The 16,334-nt window shown below is 59.4% G+C and overlaps 9 protein-coding genes across 9 annotated transcripts; 6 read left to right on the top strand and 3 right to left on the bottom strand.

The window, feature by feature from the left end:
- Positions 1-340: 340 nt before the first annotated feature.
- On the top strand, positions 341-1,349 carry COLE_01324 (uncharacterized protein; the record flags this gene model as incomplete). Its single annotated transcript, XM_018421677.2, has 4 exons — positions 341-372; positions 416-467; positions 659-832; positions 873-1,349. The coding sequence occupies 4 exons, from the start codon at positions 341-343 to the stop codon at positions 1,347-1,349; spliced, it is 735 nt and encodes a 244-aa protein (XP_018282993.1).
- A 314-nt stretch (positions 1,350-1,663) lies between these two features.
- COLE_01323 (uncharacterized protein) lies at positions 1,664-3,070 on the bottom strand (the record flags this gene model as incomplete). Its single annotated transcript, XM_018421678.2, has 5 exons — positions 1,664-1,991; positions 2,025-2,644; positions 2,721-2,808; positions 2,849-2,911; positions 2,958-3,070. 5 exons carry the CDS (start codon positions 3,068-3,070, stop codon positions 1,664-1,666), a joined length of 1,212 nt encoding a protein of 403 aa, XP_018282994.1.
- A 275-nt stretch (positions 3,071-3,345) lies between these two features.
- Positions 3,346-6,552, bottom strand: COLE_01322 (uncharacterized protein; the record flags this gene model as incomplete). Its single annotated transcript, XM_018421068.2, has 2 exons — positions 3,346-6,279; positions 6,322-6,552. 2 exons carry the CDS (start codon positions 6,550-6,552, stop codon positions 3,346-3,348), a joined length of 3,165 nt encoding a protein of 1,054 aa, XP_018282995.1.
- A 602-nt stretch (positions 6,553-7,154) lies between these two features.
- On the top strand, positions 7,155-7,412 carry COLE_01321 (uncharacterized protein; the record flags this gene model as incomplete). The annotated part of the gene is made up of 1 exon (XM_018421679.2): positions 7,155-7,412. The coding sequence occupies one exon, from the start codon at positions 7,155-7,157 to the stop codon at positions 7,410-7,412; it is 258 nt and encodes an 85-aa protein (XP_018282996.1).
- A 1,161-nt stretch (positions 7,413-8,573) lies between these two features.
- COLE_01320 (uncharacterized protein) lies at positions 8,574-9,915 on the top strand (the record flags this gene model as incomplete). Its single annotated transcript, XM_018426266.2, has 3 exons — positions 8,574-8,737; positions 8,903-9,130; positions 9,234-9,915. 3 exons carry the CDS (start codon positions 8,574-8,576, stop codon positions 9,913-9,915), a joined length of 1,074 nt encoding a protein of 357 aa, XP_018282997.1.
- A 237-nt stretch (positions 9,916-10,152) lies between these two features.
- COLE_01319 (uncharacterized protein) lies at positions 10,153-10,758 on the top strand (the record flags this gene model as incomplete). Its single annotated transcript, XM_018421680.2, has 2 exons — positions 10,153-10,356; positions 10,495-10,758. The coding sequence occupies 2 exons, from the start codon at positions 10,153-10,155 to the stop codon at positions 10,756-10,758; spliced, it is 468 nt and encodes a 155-aa protein (XP_018282998.1).
- A 366-nt stretch (positions 10,759-11,124) lies between these two features.
- Positions 11,125-11,936, top strand: COLE_01318 (uncharacterized protein; the record flags this gene model as incomplete). Its single annotated transcript, XM_065626143.1, has 3 exons — positions 11,125-11,276; positions 11,308-11,859; positions 11,891-11,936. 3 exons carry the CDS (start codon positions 11,125-11,127, stop codon positions 11,934-11,936), a joined length of 750 nt encoding a protein of 249 aa, XP_065482637.1.
- A 228-nt stretch (positions 11,937-12,164) lies between these two features.
- On the top strand, positions 12,165-12,858 carry COLE_01317 (uncharacterized protein; the record flags this gene model as incomplete). The annotated part of the gene is made up of 2 exons (XM_018425056.1): positions 12,165-12,301; positions 12,333-12,858. The coding sequence occupies 2 exons, from the start codon at positions 12,165-12,167 to the stop codon at positions 12,856-12,858; spliced, it is 663 nt and encodes a 220-aa protein (XP_018283000.1).
- A 2,345-nt stretch (positions 12,859-15,203) lies between these two features.
- Positions 15,204-15,641, bottom strand: COLE_01316 (uncharacterized protein; the record flags this gene model as incomplete). Its single annotated transcript, XM_018421681.2, has 1 exon — positions 15,204-15,641. The coding sequence occupies one exon, from the start codon at positions 15,639-15,641 to the stop codon at positions 15,204-15,206; it is 438 nt and encodes a 145-aa protein (XP_018283001.1).
- Between the last annotated feature and the right edge of the window lie 693 nt (positions 15,642-16,334).

The following is a 16,334-nucleotide window of genomic DNA, read 5'->3' as shown; positions in this document are numbered from 1 at the left end:
TTGTTGACTCGCTCTTCCCACCGATCCACCGAATGTTCGGAGATGACTTCATTTTCCGGCGCCCTTGTGCCCAGACCCGGCGTGGGCGCACATGACTTACAAGCCCCCGGCGTCGTAGCTGCTGCCCGCTCTCGTCACTGCTTGTGCCTGCAGACTGCATTCCGCTCGTCGGCCGTCGTCGCGTCGTCGCTGGGCCTGAAAACTTGGGAGCTCGGTCCCCGATCGACCTCCACCATCCCGTAGTGGGAGGGCCGGATAAGGGTACGCCCAGGCTCGCGCTCATGACGCACCTGTCTGTTGCTGATGCCGTCCAAAATCTCTTACGCACTTCACAACAAACATGCAGCGGCAACAACCGGGAACACATATCAAGTACGTCGATATGATCGTGGTTGAGGAATGGAGCTAATGGCAGGCTGACGAATGTGTCGATTGTGCGGATCAAGAAGGGCGGGAAGCGCTTCGAGGTGGGTCTGGGCGGTGGCGGGGGGAGGGGGAGGTAGATGACAAGGGAAGATGTGGAAGGCTGAGAGATGGAACTGTGGACATCTGAAAGACGGTCGGACGTCTAGCCTCACTAGACGGCTCGCCACTCGGACTGGTCCGAGCCAGCGCCACCCGGGCACCCCTACACCTTGCACTCCCGCTCACACCACAGATCGCATGTTACAAGAACAAAGTGAACGAGTTCCGCTCCGGCGTAGAAAAGGACCTGTCCGAGGTCCTGCAGATTGAGCAGATCTTCACAAACGTGCCCAAGGGCCAGGTCGCGAAGAAGGACGACTGGGTGAAAGCCTTCAAGAACGAGGACATGGGCGCCGTGATTGAGGAGGTGAGCTCCCCTTCCTCCCTCTGCCCTAAACTCACTCCAGATCCTCCGCAAGGGCGAGCTGCAAGTCAACAACCTCGAGCGCGGCGCGCAGCTCGCCTCGCTGAGCCGCGAGATCGCAACGCTCGTAACGGAGATGACGGTGGACCCCACCACCGGGCGGAAACACACGGTCGGGCTGGTCGAAAAAGCGATGGCCGAGATGGGATACAGCGTGCGCGGGGACAAGACGGCCAAGGCGCAGGCGCTCGATCTCATCCGGCAGCTCGGCGCCGACTCGATCCTGCCTGTGCAGCGGGTACGGATGCGCGTGCGCATCACCATGCCCGCCAAAGACGGGAAGCGCGTCAAGGAGAAAGTTGTTGCGCTCGTCGATGAGGTCGAGGAGGAGGACTTGGGCGCCGAGTGGGAGATTATTGTGCGTGTTGACCCCGGCGCGTTCCGCGCTATCAATGAGCTCGTGGCGGAGGAGAGTAAGGGCAAGGGACGGGTGGAGAGCATGGGGTCTGTGAGCACGTAAGCGTGGCGTGGGCGTAGGCATTGGCGCGAAGGTGAATCTAGACGTAGATGTACATGATAATCCTGGGATGGCATTATGGTCGTCCCCTGCGCTCGATTATTACTTGGCAAGCTTCGGCCGCATCGCACAACGGCACAGCGGCCCGAGCACACACCGACGTCGAGCGTTCGACCCGACGCACATCCCCCAATGACGACAACAAACATCTCATTACATTCTTCTCCGCAGCTCGCAATGAGGAACCCATGTTCTGCAATACCGAGGGGCTTTTTAGTCCTGTGCCAGAGCACAAATATATGCATGAAATACAACGTCTACCGCCTGATACCACCCGCCCGTGCCGGCGGCGGCGGCGGTGGTGGTGGTGGTGGGGCGCGCTGGCCGGCTTGGGGCGGCGGCGGCCCCCCACGTTGCTGCCGCGCCGCACGCTCCTTCCACGCAGCGCGGATCGAGTCCTGACGTGCGAGTACGGCGTCCATCTCAACGCCGTCCGCGATCGACTCAAGCACCTTCTGAACTGTCGAGCTGTGATTCCCGTGCGGCTTGTCGTCGCGGAAACGCATCATGCGCCACCCCTGCCGCTCATCGCTCCACACGCACTCGATAATGCGGCCGTGGTACTGCTCCCCGCTATTCTTCATTCTGGCATTAGAACCGGCTCCCGGCGGAACTCACGTCTCCCACTCCTCGTCCTCCACGTCCATTTCGTCGAAAAACTCGTATTGGCTCCCGCCCATCCACTGGTTAAGCAGGAACACCGGCTTGGCGTAGAGGTCGGGGTCGCCGCCCGGCCCTGGCGGGAAACGGAGCTCAATGCGGAAATCGATCGAGTTCTCGCTCGGCGGCTTCCACTTGAGAATCTTGTGGTCTGTTCCAGGGACGTACTCGCTCTCTGCGCATGTAAAGATGAGGCCGTCGTGCCCGTGCTGCAGCTTTGGGATGTGCGTGTCGAGCACCTGGCGCACGCAATAGCCCAGCTCCTGCGGCTTGGCGATGATCTCGAACGGCGCCTTCGCCTTCCACTCGGGGAAGCGCGCGAAGGCGCGCTTCATCGGCGCGATCACCCACTCACGCAATCGCGCGTAACGCTTCACGAGCGGCTTCTTCATGATGTTCTCGCCGCCCAGGACGAGGCAGTCGAACGCGTAGAACCGCAGCGTCTCCTTTTTTGTTCTGGGGTCGATGTCGATGACGAGCTCGCCATCCAGGATCGTGTCTGTCAATGGGTCATCTAGTCGTTCCCAGTGGGTAAAGTGGAGATTTTCGATGTTAAAGTATCGCTGCTTGCGGTCGATCTGGGGTTAGTCGGGGAAAGAGGGAATGGAGGACGATGAGTGAAGGTGCCGCCGTAGAGACGCTGACGAGACTCACCAACCACACCTCCTGGTTCTGCGTCATGCCATTGTACACCACAAAAAGCAGCACGCGCACGCCATCACTCTTCTCGCACACCCAAAAGCTAATGTCAGTCGCGTCAGTACCGAGACAACTGCACTCACTCGAGCTTTTCCAATAGATCGAGCGAATCGTTCGAGAACGACACGGGCTGCGAGCCGGGGAACCTGGGGTCAGCTTACAGTCAAGGTGAGGCGACGCATCCGGACGCACTTGTTGCTCGTTTGTCCGCAGAGCCCTGCGATGTGCTGGTTCAGGAAGTCGCGCGTGTCGTAGTCTTCCAGCAGCACGCCAGGGATGTCCGGGATGGGCCAGCCGGGGGCCATTGTGATGATTTGGAGGACGCTAGTTTGTGCAAGCGATGGTGATGCGAGCCTACTTTGTAATCCTTTGCACGAGATTTGGGTGGTAATGGGTAATGGATTAATGAAGCGACGAGAACGGAGATGCGAAATCGGAGTGCTTGAAGTCGAAATGACGAAGTGACAACCAAGTGGCAAGTACAGCGGAGGCATTTGGAGGTGGAGGACGGTCAATCTCACAGCAAGCTGCTAATACAATCATTACATCCCTAATACAAACTATGATACGGTCAAACTGCCTAATGGTAGCGGGCATCGCGGTCGTCGGCGGCCGTTAGAGGAATTGCCTCGTAGTCGTCGCGGCTGATGATGGCCGAAGGCGGGGCGAGGCGACTGAGGGGCGTGCGGTCGATCAATCGGTCAAGGCCTGGGACGCCGCGTGCACTCTGAACAGCGCGGTATCCCCAGGCCTGCGTAGCGGCAGACGCGGCATCACGAGCGGCAATCAGCTCCGCGAACCCGCGCTGAACGCCTCCCGGCTCGTAAGTCCCCCCAGGCGGGATGGAGACGAGCGGCCGGCGCCACCACTTTAGAGTAAGAGAAGAGCAAACGACAGAGACCGAGCTGAATGCCATAGCGGCGGCGGCCATCATTGGGTGCAGATGGATGCCCCACGGCAGGAGGATGCCCATTGCGAGCGGGATCATGAAGACGTTGTAGCAGCACGCCCAGATCAAGTTGGTCTGGATCTTGCGGAAGATGGTGTGGCCGAGGTCGAGCGCCGCTACCACGTCAAGAAGGTCGTTCTTCATGAGCACGACGTCTGCCGCCTCCATGGCCACACTAGTGCCCGAACCCAGTGCGATGCCTAAGCTTGCGGCTGCGAGTGCCGGACTGTCGTTGATGCCGTCGCCGACCATGGCAACGCCGCCCCCGTCCGCTGCGTCAAGCTCGCGGACGATGGTCGCCTTGCCTTTGGGGCTGACACCTGCATAGACCTCGTCGTCATCGATGCCAACTGCGCGAGCGATCGCACGCGCCGTAGCCTCCGAGTCGCCTGTGAGCATCGTCACCTTGACGCCCATGGCCCGCAATGCGCTGATCGCCTGCGTGGATGTTGGCTTGGGAGTGTCCGAGAGCGCAACTGCGAGAAGGGGGATGGCCTCTCCGCCGCGCAGCACCGAGACGTATACAACGATGTTGGCGTCGGACGTCTGTTCCTCCTCAAACGACTTCAGAAGCGGGGGTACAGGAGCCGTACCTTCCCCAGCCTTTTCGCGGAGCACGTACAAGGCCTTGCCAAGTCGCACCCGCTCATCCTGCCCATGCAACTTGATGGTTGCTTCAATGCCCTCGCCCGGAACACCCTCAAAGTCGGTGACATTGCCGCTGGGCGGAGGAAGGCCAGCATCCGAAAGCTGCTCGCGCGCCCATGCGGCAACAGCGACAGCCAAAGGGTGCTCAGAGCGAGACTCAGCCAGCGCGATAAGCGACATGACGGCGTGGCGTTGCAGAGGTGGAGCCGCGGTGGTTAAGCTCAAAGCTTGCGCGGAAGTGAGTCCAGCTTCGGTGACCGGGCCTTGTGCGGGAGCCCAACATGCCTCCGCGACAACCATCTTGCCACCGGTGACAGTGCCAGTCTTGTCCAGAACGACGCGGCGCACATCCTTGCACGCTTCGAGGGCTCTTCCGCCCTTAATGAGGATTCCGTTCTGCGCTCCGACACCAGTACCAACCATGACCGCAGTCGGAGTAGACAGGCCCAGCGCACATGGGCAAGCGACGACGATGACTGAGATGCAAAGCTTGAGGCAGACGCCGAATTTTGACTCGCCGGGTGCGTCAAATGCCTTGGGAAGGTGGCTCTTGAAGAGCGAGATAGCAAGCCATACGAAGAACGTGATCAGGCTTAGCGTGATGACGATCGGGACGAAGATGCCGGCGACGCGGTCAGCAAACTGCTGTATGGGGGCCTTGGAAGTCTGCGCATCCTCAACGAGCTTGACGATGTGCGAGAGCGTCGTGTCTGAGCCTGCGCGCGTCACATGGAAGGTGACAGTGCCGAGACCATTGACGGTGCCACCGATGACCTGTGACCCAACCTCCTTAGAAAGGGCGAGCGACTCGCCGGTGACCATAGACTCGTCAACGGTGGTCGAACCAGCGACGACGACGCCGTCCGCAGCCATCTTCTCGCCTGGAGTCACGAGCACCATGTCGCCGACCTGAACCAACTCGGTGGGGATCTTGCGCGTGGGAGCGTCGCCGAGGTAGTTCTCGGGGTCGACGAAGATCGTGGCGGACGAGGGGGAGAGTTGCATCAGGTGAGTAAGCGCGGCCGAGGTCTTGCCCTTGGCAAGGTTCTCGATGTATCGGCCGAGTGAGACAAACGTGATGAGCATGGTCGAGGTGTCGAAGAAGGTCTTCGGCCTGTAGTTTGGGTCCGATGCGAACATGGCGAAGAACATGGACAGGACCGAGTAAGTGAATGCGGCAGTTGTGCCGAAAACGACGAGGACGTCCATGGTCGCGGAGCCGTGCTTCAAGCTCTTGTACGCGGCGCGGTAGAACGCGCGCGCAAGGAAGCATTGCACGGGAATGGTGAGGAGAAGACACACCACATCCCCCAGGTAGATGCCCTTGATGAGCTTCATTTTCGTCCACCCCAGGAAAGGGAGGTACATGTGCATCATGCCGATCATGAAGTTGGGGATGGCGAAGCAGAGGGCGATGAAGAATGTGCGACGCCAGCGTGCCGTTTCGCGAAGCTTGCGGAGGGACGCGAGCTGCGAGTCGCTCTCGCTCGATGTGGGGAGGGCATAGAGCTGGGGGAAGATGGAGGTGAGATGGTCGAGGATGACGCGGAGGTTGGCGAGAGTCGGCGTGTGGAGGAAGGACAAGTGCTGGAATGGCGCAACGAGCACAATGTCGGACACTCCTGGCTGCGTGCTCAGTTCCTTGATCACGTCCGGCGCGATGTCTGGATGTCCCTCGATGCCGTACACGCGGAGCTCGACTGGGATGATTGCGCTCTTCTCCACCACCTCGGCGTCGAAGCCGACGTCTTCAATCTCCTCGGCGATGCGTGCGTCTGTCCACCCCTCACCTTTGGCGTCGACGTAGTCTGGGTCGTACTCTACGACGGCACGCTCTGCTAGCAGTGACACCTGGACGCTGAGAATTCCGTCCATTCCGCTAATCTGGCCTTCAATAGCGGCGACGCATGCCCCACACTGTCGTTGTCAGCAATCTTCCTTTGCCGACGGATGACTTACCGTCATGCCCCCAATGCGCAACTCGACGCGCTGGCGGTCCTCATCTTTGACTACACCGAGCGCTTCTTCGTGCTTTGTCTCTGTGGGGTCGTTGGGCGGGAGATTGAGCAATGCTTGAATGGGCGACTTAAGGAAAGACAGTGACTCGGAGACGGAGCCGTTGCGCCTCCGTGACGCCCGCGGAGACCTGGGCGATGATGGTGTGCCCAGGAGTGGTGAGGCGAGCGACATGGGTGTCGGAGGAGGATGTGTGAGAGGAGGAGGAGAGGAATTGTTGACGCGTCGTGGTTATGATGGGCGGAGTGTTGATGGAACAGGAGGGGAAGAGCGTGCGTGATTGTGTGAAAGGGGGAATTGAGCAATTGACGCGGGATGTTTGGGTGGCGTCGAAGCGGAATCGGTTGGCCCTCCCGTAAGGTGAATGCGGGTCCAGTCGTACCAACGAGATGAGAGTGAGGATGAGGATGAGAAAAAGAAGGAGAAAGAGAGCGATGCAAGTGATGGCCAACGGAGTGGAGATGATGGTGGAGCTGTGCACAAAAAAGGCGACGAGGAGCACTGCCCCTCTGCTGATTGCTGGTTGCTGTGATTGTTCGCGTGCGACGCTCAAATGCCAAAGTTGATCAGACTCTCCTCACGTTCCTCCGCCTTAACCGCTTTAACAGCCTTAATCCTTACTATCTTCCACAATGCTCCCGATTAGAAAGCTGATTACTGTCCACATTCATTTTGGCTCCGAGCCTATTATCCAAGCTGTGCGTCACCCGAGCACGAGCAGGACCGTCGTCTCTTCGATCTTCAGATCCTTGGCTTTCGGCCGACATGATCTATCTATGGCACTACCCGTTCTCCTGTTCTCCTGCTGTCTCGAGCTTACCATATCGCAAGAGTCCAATGCGTATGGGCCTCACCCTGCCAAGGTATCCTCGTTACCCAGGAATAGAGGCAGTCTACCGCTCGCCTACTACAGTGTTACTCCGCATCTCTCGTCGAAGCCGACGCGGTCGTATGAGCAAAGAGGACAGACAGTACATGTGTCCCTACCAACCCCAGATCCTCAAGGTGGATTGCAGTTGGATCTTTCTGGATGAGCCTGAATCGAGAAGGCCCCGGCTCTGTGGTCCCAGATGGATGCGACATGCATACAAAAAGCGCCATCACAACAACCACGGGTCCATCGTGACCGCATGACTGCAGGCGGGGAGAGCTGACACGTGGTCCAGAGATTGAAGAGTGGGGCAGTATCCTCCGGTTGCTTGGATCAGCACACTCGGGGATGATTACCGCGGGCGGAGAGCGGGTGACCTCCGAGATCAGCAGCCTCGGATCAGGCATGCAGGCAAAGAGCAGCTCTGACAGCTTGGTGGCAACACGGCGATTCTGCGTGTACTGCACGACCTCCTCACGTCGTAGGCACGGGGGCACAGCATGGACGACACATCTCAGCATATCTCTCTCTCTGCTCCAGTCTCCGCCCCGGAGGTTGGAGATCGGAGACCCGCCACGACAAATCTTCCGCGACCACCGCCACCGCCATCACCGAGCGATGGCCGGGGCTGATACGCCCGTCTCCGTAATCAATATATGCCCCCATGCATCAGCCAAGTCGCCCTCTGCATGGTTGACGAGGTTTGATGGCGAGATTATCATGGATGATTGGCTCTGAGCCAGGATATCCGGTGTGCCAAGCGCAGTTCGGCCGGGTCGAGCACAATCTAGCATCCGTCAGAACTGCGCCAAGCTGGCCGAAGAGGCAAACGTCACTCGCAGTCAAGCTGAGTCCAGTTCAATTCTCCAAGATTATGCATTCCCGCCCACGTGGGAGGGAGGAAAGATTGCGCAATGACATGCATGTATCGATATCTCGGCCGCTGCAGGCGTGGATGACCTACGGTGGAGTCACCTTTGTTCGCCACCCAGCACCAACCTCGGCCTCGGTCGGTTACAGCCTTACCTAACACCCGCCCTGTCTCCACCGCAGCTTGCCAGCCAACGTGTTTTTCCGTCCAGCTTTAACCGCCATCCTCGTTTTCTTCATCTCTTGATATCTTCCATCTGCTTTTACTCTGCCCAACATCTCTCCACTCATTCGCAACTCTCTGCGGCGCGTCTCTCTCCCAGCACTCGCACGCCCTCTCCGTCCAGCCCGTTTCGCGCGTTCAGTCCACTCCGCCCCGCCCACCCAGTCCGCCCCTACGCGTCTGGCTCCCATCTCTTCGTTGGATCTTCACGACATCAAAACAACTTCCATCATGGCGCCCATCCCCGCGATCCCCTCCAACAACGGCCCTCGCTCGGCTAAGAAGCACTCGCCCGTCGTCATCATCGGCTCGGGCCCTGCCGGCCACACCGCCGCGATCTACCTCGCCCGTGCCAACCTCAACCCTGTGCTTTACGAGGGCATGCTTGCCAACGGGTAAGTTTGTTTATGGTGGCGATATGCCCCGGGCTTGGGGGTGATGCGAGGAGGCAGATACCGATTCCCCGACCGTGGGCGGAGACGGCGCCGAAACTCCCGTCCCCATTCCCTGTCCCGATATCCGAGTAGTCCAGCCCTCGTATGAACCACGCTGACACCTAGCTTCGCCCCCGGCGGCCAGCTCACCACCACCACCGACGTCGAGAACTTCCCCGGTTTCCCCGAGGGCATCACCGGCCCCAACCTCATGGACAAGTTCCGTGCCCAGTCCGAGCGCTTCGGCACTGAGATCATCACCGAGACCGTCGCCAAGGTCGACCTCTCGCTCCGCCCCTTCAAGTACTGGGTTGAGGGCGAGGAGGAGGACCACGAGTTCCTCACCGCCGACACGTGAGTATCCCTATTTCGATGAGATTCTGGCGCTTGTGCGGTATGGTGAAGTGGGCATGGCGTGATATCTCAAAATCCCGAAGAGCCTCTGCTGACGATCCAGCATCATCATGGCCACCGGCGCATCTGCCAAGCGCATGAACCTTCCCGGAGAGGAGACGTACTGGCAGAGCGGCATCTCGGCGTGCGCGGTCTGCGACGGCGCCGTCCCCATCTTCCGCAACAAGCCTCTTGCCGTCATCGGCGGCGGCGACTCTGCGGCCGAGGAGGCGATGTACCTGACCAAGTACGCGTCGCACGTGTACGTGCTTGTGCGCCGCGACGAGCTGCGCGCGTCCAAGATCATGGCGAAGCGCCTCCTCGCACACCCCAAGGTGACGGTCGTGTGGAACACGGTGGCGACCGAGGCGTGCGGTGACGGTGAGCTCCTCCAGAGCCTCAAGATCCGCAACGTCAAGACGAACGAGGTCGCCGACCTGCCGGTCAACGGCCTGTTCTATGCCATCGGCCACATCCCCGCCACCGAGCTCGTCAAGGGCCAGGTCGCGACCGACGAGGACGGGTACATCGTCACCGTGCCCGGCACTGCGCAGACCTCGGTCCACGGCGTCTTCGCCGCCGGCGACGTTCAGGACAAGCGCTACCGCCAGGCCATCACCTCGGCCGGCTCGGGGTGTATGGCTGCGCTCGAGGCGGAGCGCCTCCTCGCCGAGGAGGAGGACGTCGTCGACGCCCCCACGCCTTCCGCTGCCGCCGCCCCGTCCCCCGTCACCAACGGCCACTAGACTAGATAGAGATGTATGAGTGCAGCAGTGTTGCCGTGCAGCAGAGAGGCTTTGCGATGGGCGAATGTGGGTTTTGGAACATTACGCAGTCCCGCGTGCAATTACTTCCGCTGCTATCTCCCGGTGACGTGCCGGTGGAGGTCGGTCATGTCACCGATCGCCGACGCCGTCTCCGTCTCCATCCACTCAATTCCACCCCACAACTTTACAATGGAGGGTTACTCACAAAGCGACATCATGGCGGCGCTCGCCGCGGCCGCACAGCGCCCCAAGCCGGCCTCCACCCCCTTCTCCGAGCTGTCCAAGGACGCGCTCACGACCAAGGGGAGCTTCGACGGCGCGTTGATCAACACCCGCCGCCTCATCTGCCCGCGTGAAGGCTGCGGCTGTGTGATTCTTCGTGCAAAGAATTCGTCATGGGAGGAGTGCGATGGAGACATTGTGAGCTCTTATTTCTCCCTTTCCTTCCTCCTCTCGCCCAGTCTATGACCCCACCCTCCTTCCCCCTTCTCTCCCCCCCTCTTCCACTGCCTCTACCTCTTCGTCATCCTCTCTATGCGATGATCTTTCTGACGCCAGCTCCCGCACGACTCCGCCGCACCCTTCTCCCCGTCCGCACACGCATACTGGCGCGTCGACGGCGGACCCTATACCTTCGAGAACATCGGGTACTCGCGCAACGTGGACGCCACGCTGCCGTCCGGCGCGCCTGGCGCCGGCGCCGGCAAAGTCAAGTGGCTGATCTGCGCTGAGTGCGATATGGGCCCGTTGGGCTGGAGCACCGAGGGCGGGGATAGCTCGTGGGTTGCCGTCGAGCGCGTGCGGTATGGCCAGGATGCATAGGGTGGATGGGGCAAGGTACGATTGAGCCGGCTGAGTTGTGGGAGATGGGGTTCTTGACCTTGGACAGGCAGGACGCGCGGACGAGGATACGACGGGACGAGAGCACCACTGAGGAATACTGGCAGGCTGACCTTGTCTGAGCAGGGTGATCTATCGGGAAGGCGTGGAAGCACGAGATCAAACGGAGAGGGCGCCTCTCCGACGATCCCCTCGCCAAGTCGCTTGGTGAGTGCGTGATCACGGACGCATGGAGAAGCGAGTACTGTTCTAGCCAGTTACGTTCGGGCGCATTCATACCACGTTCAACTCCCCCGCTATCTGAACTTCGACCTCCTCCATCCAACTCCTCCCCATTACCACTGGACAATGGATCTCAAAGCGGAGGACAGATCCGACCGCCGTCTGTCGACAGCACGCTACTCCCGCGACTCAAGCGTGTGGACGGAGGGCGACTTTGAGGTTATTACCTCGGACCGGGTCCGCTATCTCGTGCCCTCCTACCACCTCTTCGGATCGAGGTGAGCTCCCGCCTGCGCGCTAACGCAGCAAACTGTTCCGCGACGCGCAGAACTTCGAGTCCCCACCTTCCTGGCCGGTAAAGTACTCCGTCACGCTCCCCGACCCCGAGTTCGAGACCGCAGCAGTCTTCGACCTCTTCCTGGACCTCATAACCAACGTTCCGCTCTCCGGCTTGCTCATGCACATCCGCACCCTCTCCTTCCCCGACTGGCTGTGCGTCTGCGGCCTCTTCAAGCTTCTACACAAGTGGGAGGTCGCCCGCCCCTTCCACAAGTTGCTGCGGCACAATATCGACACCGAGCTCCGCGACCCCGACATGGCCCTCGAGTACTTCGCCATCGGCGCCATCGCGGACGACGCGGATATCTGCCGCGCGGTGCTCCAGCATCACGCCGCCAACCTCGCGTCCTTCAACCCCGCCTACTTCCCCTACTACATGTGGAAGGCGTGCCCGCCTACATATCTCGGGGCGCTCGTGCGCGTGTGGGCCGACGCAGGGGGCAACGAGAATTACTGCCACAAGGTCGTCTCGCGGTTTAATCTTCACCTCACTGACTTTGCCTTCAGCGAGGCGCAGCTCGCGTGAGTCGTCGAGGAGCGCGCTGAACACCAGGCTCCGCGCGTCGAACTCTGGTCGCGGCTTCGCCGGGAACGGATAGGCGAGGCTGGCTGGATGCGGTGTCTATAGGGGACTGGTTTGGGATGCGCAGCTTCGCGTCCGCTGCGCCCTACGCTTCCTCATGTGACATGAGGTGTGAAGTGCGCCCTCCATGTCAAGTCAGGCAAAAGGCTGTCTGCTCGTAAGGTGCCCGAAGTTGATGTTACAGTATCCTCTCACCCTGCAGCCCATCTCTCTCATCACCCCTTTCTTCACCTCTCTCGTCATCATGAGCCAACCCAGACTCAGAAACGCTCAGTGTAACTGCGACCGCGAATCCGGGGAGTGGAAGGATGGCGACTTTGAAGTTATCACTGCCGACCGCGTGCGATTCCGCGTCCCATCATACCTCCTCTTCTGGGCGAGGTGGGTTTGTGCTTCGCACTTCTGACATCAGCGAGCTCTTCCGCGACGCACAGAAGTTTGAGACTAACTCAACGTCCAAAACGGCGTTCACCGTCACGCTCCTCGACTCTGAGATTGAGACTGCAGTCATCTTCGAACACTTTCTCAAGCTGATCACGGACCTTTCGTTGGACGATTTACTCATGCACGGCCGGGATCCCAACCTCGATGATGCCCGGCAGTGTAACGGCCTCATCAAGTTTGTGATCAAGTGGCAATGCTCGCCAACAATTTTTCGAACGATTCGAACCCTCCTTGAGGCGAAGGCCAGCTTATCGCAAGCGCACGCGCTGCTCGTGTTCACTGCAGGTGCTGTGATGGAAGACGAGACGGTTTGTTTCAGAGCGATTGCCTTCTGGGATGCCTCTCCCAAGTTGGTGCCGTCCAAATGGCCTTTGTGGGTGTGGGAGCACTGCCCCTTCCGTTACGCTGCAGCTCTCGCGCGATCCTGCAGCTCTCGAGAGGGGCCATTGGCGGCTCTGTTCACGCTCGAGCTCGACGACCTGGCTGATGAATGAGATGTAGGGTAGGATGCAGACAGTGTGAGGTCGAGGGCGGCGACACAAGGGGAGGAGCAAATTTGGTCAATGAACGAACGAGAGATGCGGAGTGAGCGACGAGGCACCTCGATGTGGGACGGGTTCATGTGTAATGTGTGTAATGGATGTGTGCCCTCATCGCCTCATGTCGGAGAATCCAGCCAGGTGCAGTCAACTGCAATCCCACATGTCGAGTCGTCACCACATACTTTCCAATCATCACTCCCTCCCTCGTTGCTGGGTGCACCATGAGCGAAACCTGCACGACCGCCACGAACACCCCCGCGCTTTCACCCGCCCCCGATGACATCCGCGACTCTAAGTGGACCGTCGGCGACTTTGAGGTAATCACCGCCGACGGTGTGCGCTTTCGTGTCCCCTCGTACTGCCTCTTCTGGGCTAGGTGCGTCGCTTCTGCAGCAGGCTCCGAATATCCGCTCGGTCTTACACTAGCAACATCTTCCGGGACGCGCAGAAATTCCAAGCGCACTCAGGGGCATCGACGTCGACGTCGACGCCGTATGCTGTTACGCTCCTCGACACGGAGATCGAGACGGAGCGCATCTTCAGCCTCTTCATGAAAATGATAGTCGAAATGCCTTCAGATGGCCTTCTTTCGATTCAAAATCCACCTAGCGTCGCCGACTTTAAGCTCTGCTCCGCCCTGTTCGCGTTTCTCCACAAGTGGGCCTGCGAGCCTCCGATCTTCGCAGTCTTCCGGGCAAACCTTGAGCACCTTGCCAAGCGCACGGCTTCCCATGGGCTTTTGGTGTTTGTCATCGGCGCATATGTCCAGGACAACAATCTTTGTTCGAGCGCTCTCATCCATCACTGCGGTAGCAGTTTCAAGTTCAGCCCGGCCAAGTGGCCCTTTTGGGTCTGGAAATACTGTCCACCCTTCCATGCTGCAGCTCTTGTTCGAGCCTGCAGCGATGCGAAGAACACCCGAGGTCACATGGCGGGTCTGTTCAAGCAGAATCTCGAGGAGCTGAAGAAAGAGTGCCAAAGTGCGGAGGTAAGGAGAGTCGCGAGTGAGCTCTGACAGGCCCAGAGTTTGTGCGAGGATGACGAGGACGAGTAAGCGGGGCGAGTAGTTGGCAAGCCACGTGCAAAGATCGGACCGAAATGATTTAGACTAGAGATGCCGCAAGAGTGCGTGTATGATGTTTGCATTACTGCCTCACCTGTCATAAAACACACATGCTCGCGCCCCGCTTTGCTGACGTGAACGGCGTCGTTCAATAACGTTGGGTATTTCAGCTCAGATGCCTTCCATCTACCTCCGCTCTTTGGCTTAGGCATCACATCCTGATCGACTAGTGGCACGGCTCACACGCTTACGTCCGCTTTTACAGAACGGGGCTCATCGGCACGGCCTCTTCTCTACGATCCAGCTTCCTACTATGCTCTCGCCACACTGGTGCTCTTCCCAAGTACATTATCATTTCGCTCGATCTCTTCTCAAGTTCGTGTTTGCCACGTTTTGCCCTCGCCACGCTCGTGTTCATACCACACTCGTATCTCGCCTCGCTCGTGCTATGTGCGCTCGCCCAGATCACGCAATCCACCTCCGCGGACCCGCGTCCGTCGATCTCAAGCTCCACTGTTCGGCCTCGGCGCCGCACATCATGCCTCACTGCCCGTGCTACACTCGCCGGTCTCCTTCGGAGGCCTCCCGCTCCCATCCCCTATCCCCCCGGAGTGTCGGAGAATATGTGAGACAGCGGGATAATGAATACCACGGCATGGCCGGCGGGACGCTCGGGGATGGGGATGAAGGGTGAGGGTGGGTGATCGGCGGGCGTGGGCGCGCATGGATAACGAGTGGGAGCGGTATGTAGGTGCCGAGATGCCGGCGGCAATGCGAGCGGCGGAGATAGCTCTAGTGCCGCATTCGCATACTGGGGGTATTGTGGTGCATGCAGGGTGTTGGTGACCGCGTTCTGTAACACTGTGCATTCGCCGTGGACATTAGTAGATGTTATACGACATGCAAGCGAAGTGCACTATTCTTGGACCCGGCCCAGGAGCCGGCACTGTGGGTATGGACATGACAGGTGGCTCCGCCCCAGCGGATCGCCAAGCACATGCATCCGGAGTGGCAGATCTAGAGCCTTGTGTGTTTGTTGATCGTCGACTTGTTTGCATCTTCCCACGCTCCCACGTTGCCACATGTACTCGTTTGCTACAATCTGATTTTCTGAACCAGCTATAGTCTAGCCGTTTGGCAGCATCAATAGCTGAATAGACAAAATGCAAGATTGCGACGGTGACCACAGATCGGAGTGAATCTGGTATGTCTCTGGTGATAGCCGAGCAATTCGTTATCGCTTGTGGACCTCGGAGCGGACCGGGGCTTGCGCGCAAGGTGACGGATGCTCGGAAGGTGATGGATGCACTGCTGAGCTGGGCTGAAGTGCAAGTGCACCAATGCAAGCGGTATGGATGCCCACACACCGAGCGGGCTGTGGCGCCCGACTTGCTTCACTTGGGCAGTCGCCGGTGACGCCTGACTGCTGTGGGTGCCTCGTAACCCACCATACCCAAAGCGTGCTTGCTTGCATGCGAACAGGCCGGACTCGCGTTGTACCGAGTGCTGTGCTCGCAGCACTCAACACGTCACCTTGCTCAGGATACGCCCAGGATATCGCGATACGATCGAATATCGTCAGCATCAATATTCGGTCGGCGTTTGCTGTAATTGCTGGAGAACATTGTATCCCATCCAGGCACGTAAGCAGCAGGGCACCGCGTGGCGACATGGCTCCGTGGATGGGATCGGAGACATGGAGATATGGTGTAACAATTGGAATGGGGCGAAAGCAAACTGCTCCACACGCGACGCCACGAGCCGAGCCACCCATTCAATACTAGAGTCCTGACGACCTCACCAGTCCTCATTAAGCTTCCTGTGCGGCTGCCATTGGCTTTGCACGTCGAAACGCCTCGAGAACGCGCCACCGCGGACCCTGTAAAAATGAAACCGATGCAGGGCGGAGTATGCAGTGAATCCGTAGGCGAGGTATGTTGGGTAAGACAAGTGTGGTCGACGCTGTCTGCATGTCTGAGATGAGACTCCGTGCTTGCTCGGCTGCACCGGGTAGGATCTGACGGCATCGTCCGAGCGGGAATGGGCGGAGCTTCCGCCGCATCTGAGCAGCTGCACAGCTGCACAAGCTGGCCATCTGAGGAGCAACGACATGTACGCAGCAAATCTAAGGCACAAGGCAGCCCCAACCCAATACCCATCCCTCCCGCATACCAGCATCACGTTGGACAGATTGGACAGCTATGACAATACCAAACCGCTGACATGTGCCTCTAGGCACGCGGCACTCGGGTATCGGTAAGCCCACAATGCGTCTCAGGCTCAGGCTCAGATGTGAGGCTCAGATGTGAGGCTCAGATGCGAGGCTCATAGGTGATCTCGTGCGCTCGGTGATGCTGGCCGTGCA

This window comes from Cutaneotrichosporon oleaginosum, assembly GCF_008065305.1.
Source record: "Cutaneotrichosporon oleaginosum strain ATCC 20508 chromosome Unknown ATCC20508_contig01, whole genome shotgun sequence".
Classification (NCBI taxonomy): domain Eukaryota; kingdom Fungi; phylum Basidiomycota; class Tremellomycetes; order Trichosporonales; family Trichosporonaceae; genus Cutaneotrichosporon; species Cutaneotrichosporon oleaginosum.
The sequence above is the reverse complement of the archived record's forward strand: the minus strand, read 5'-3'. Positions and strand labels throughout refer to the sequence as shown.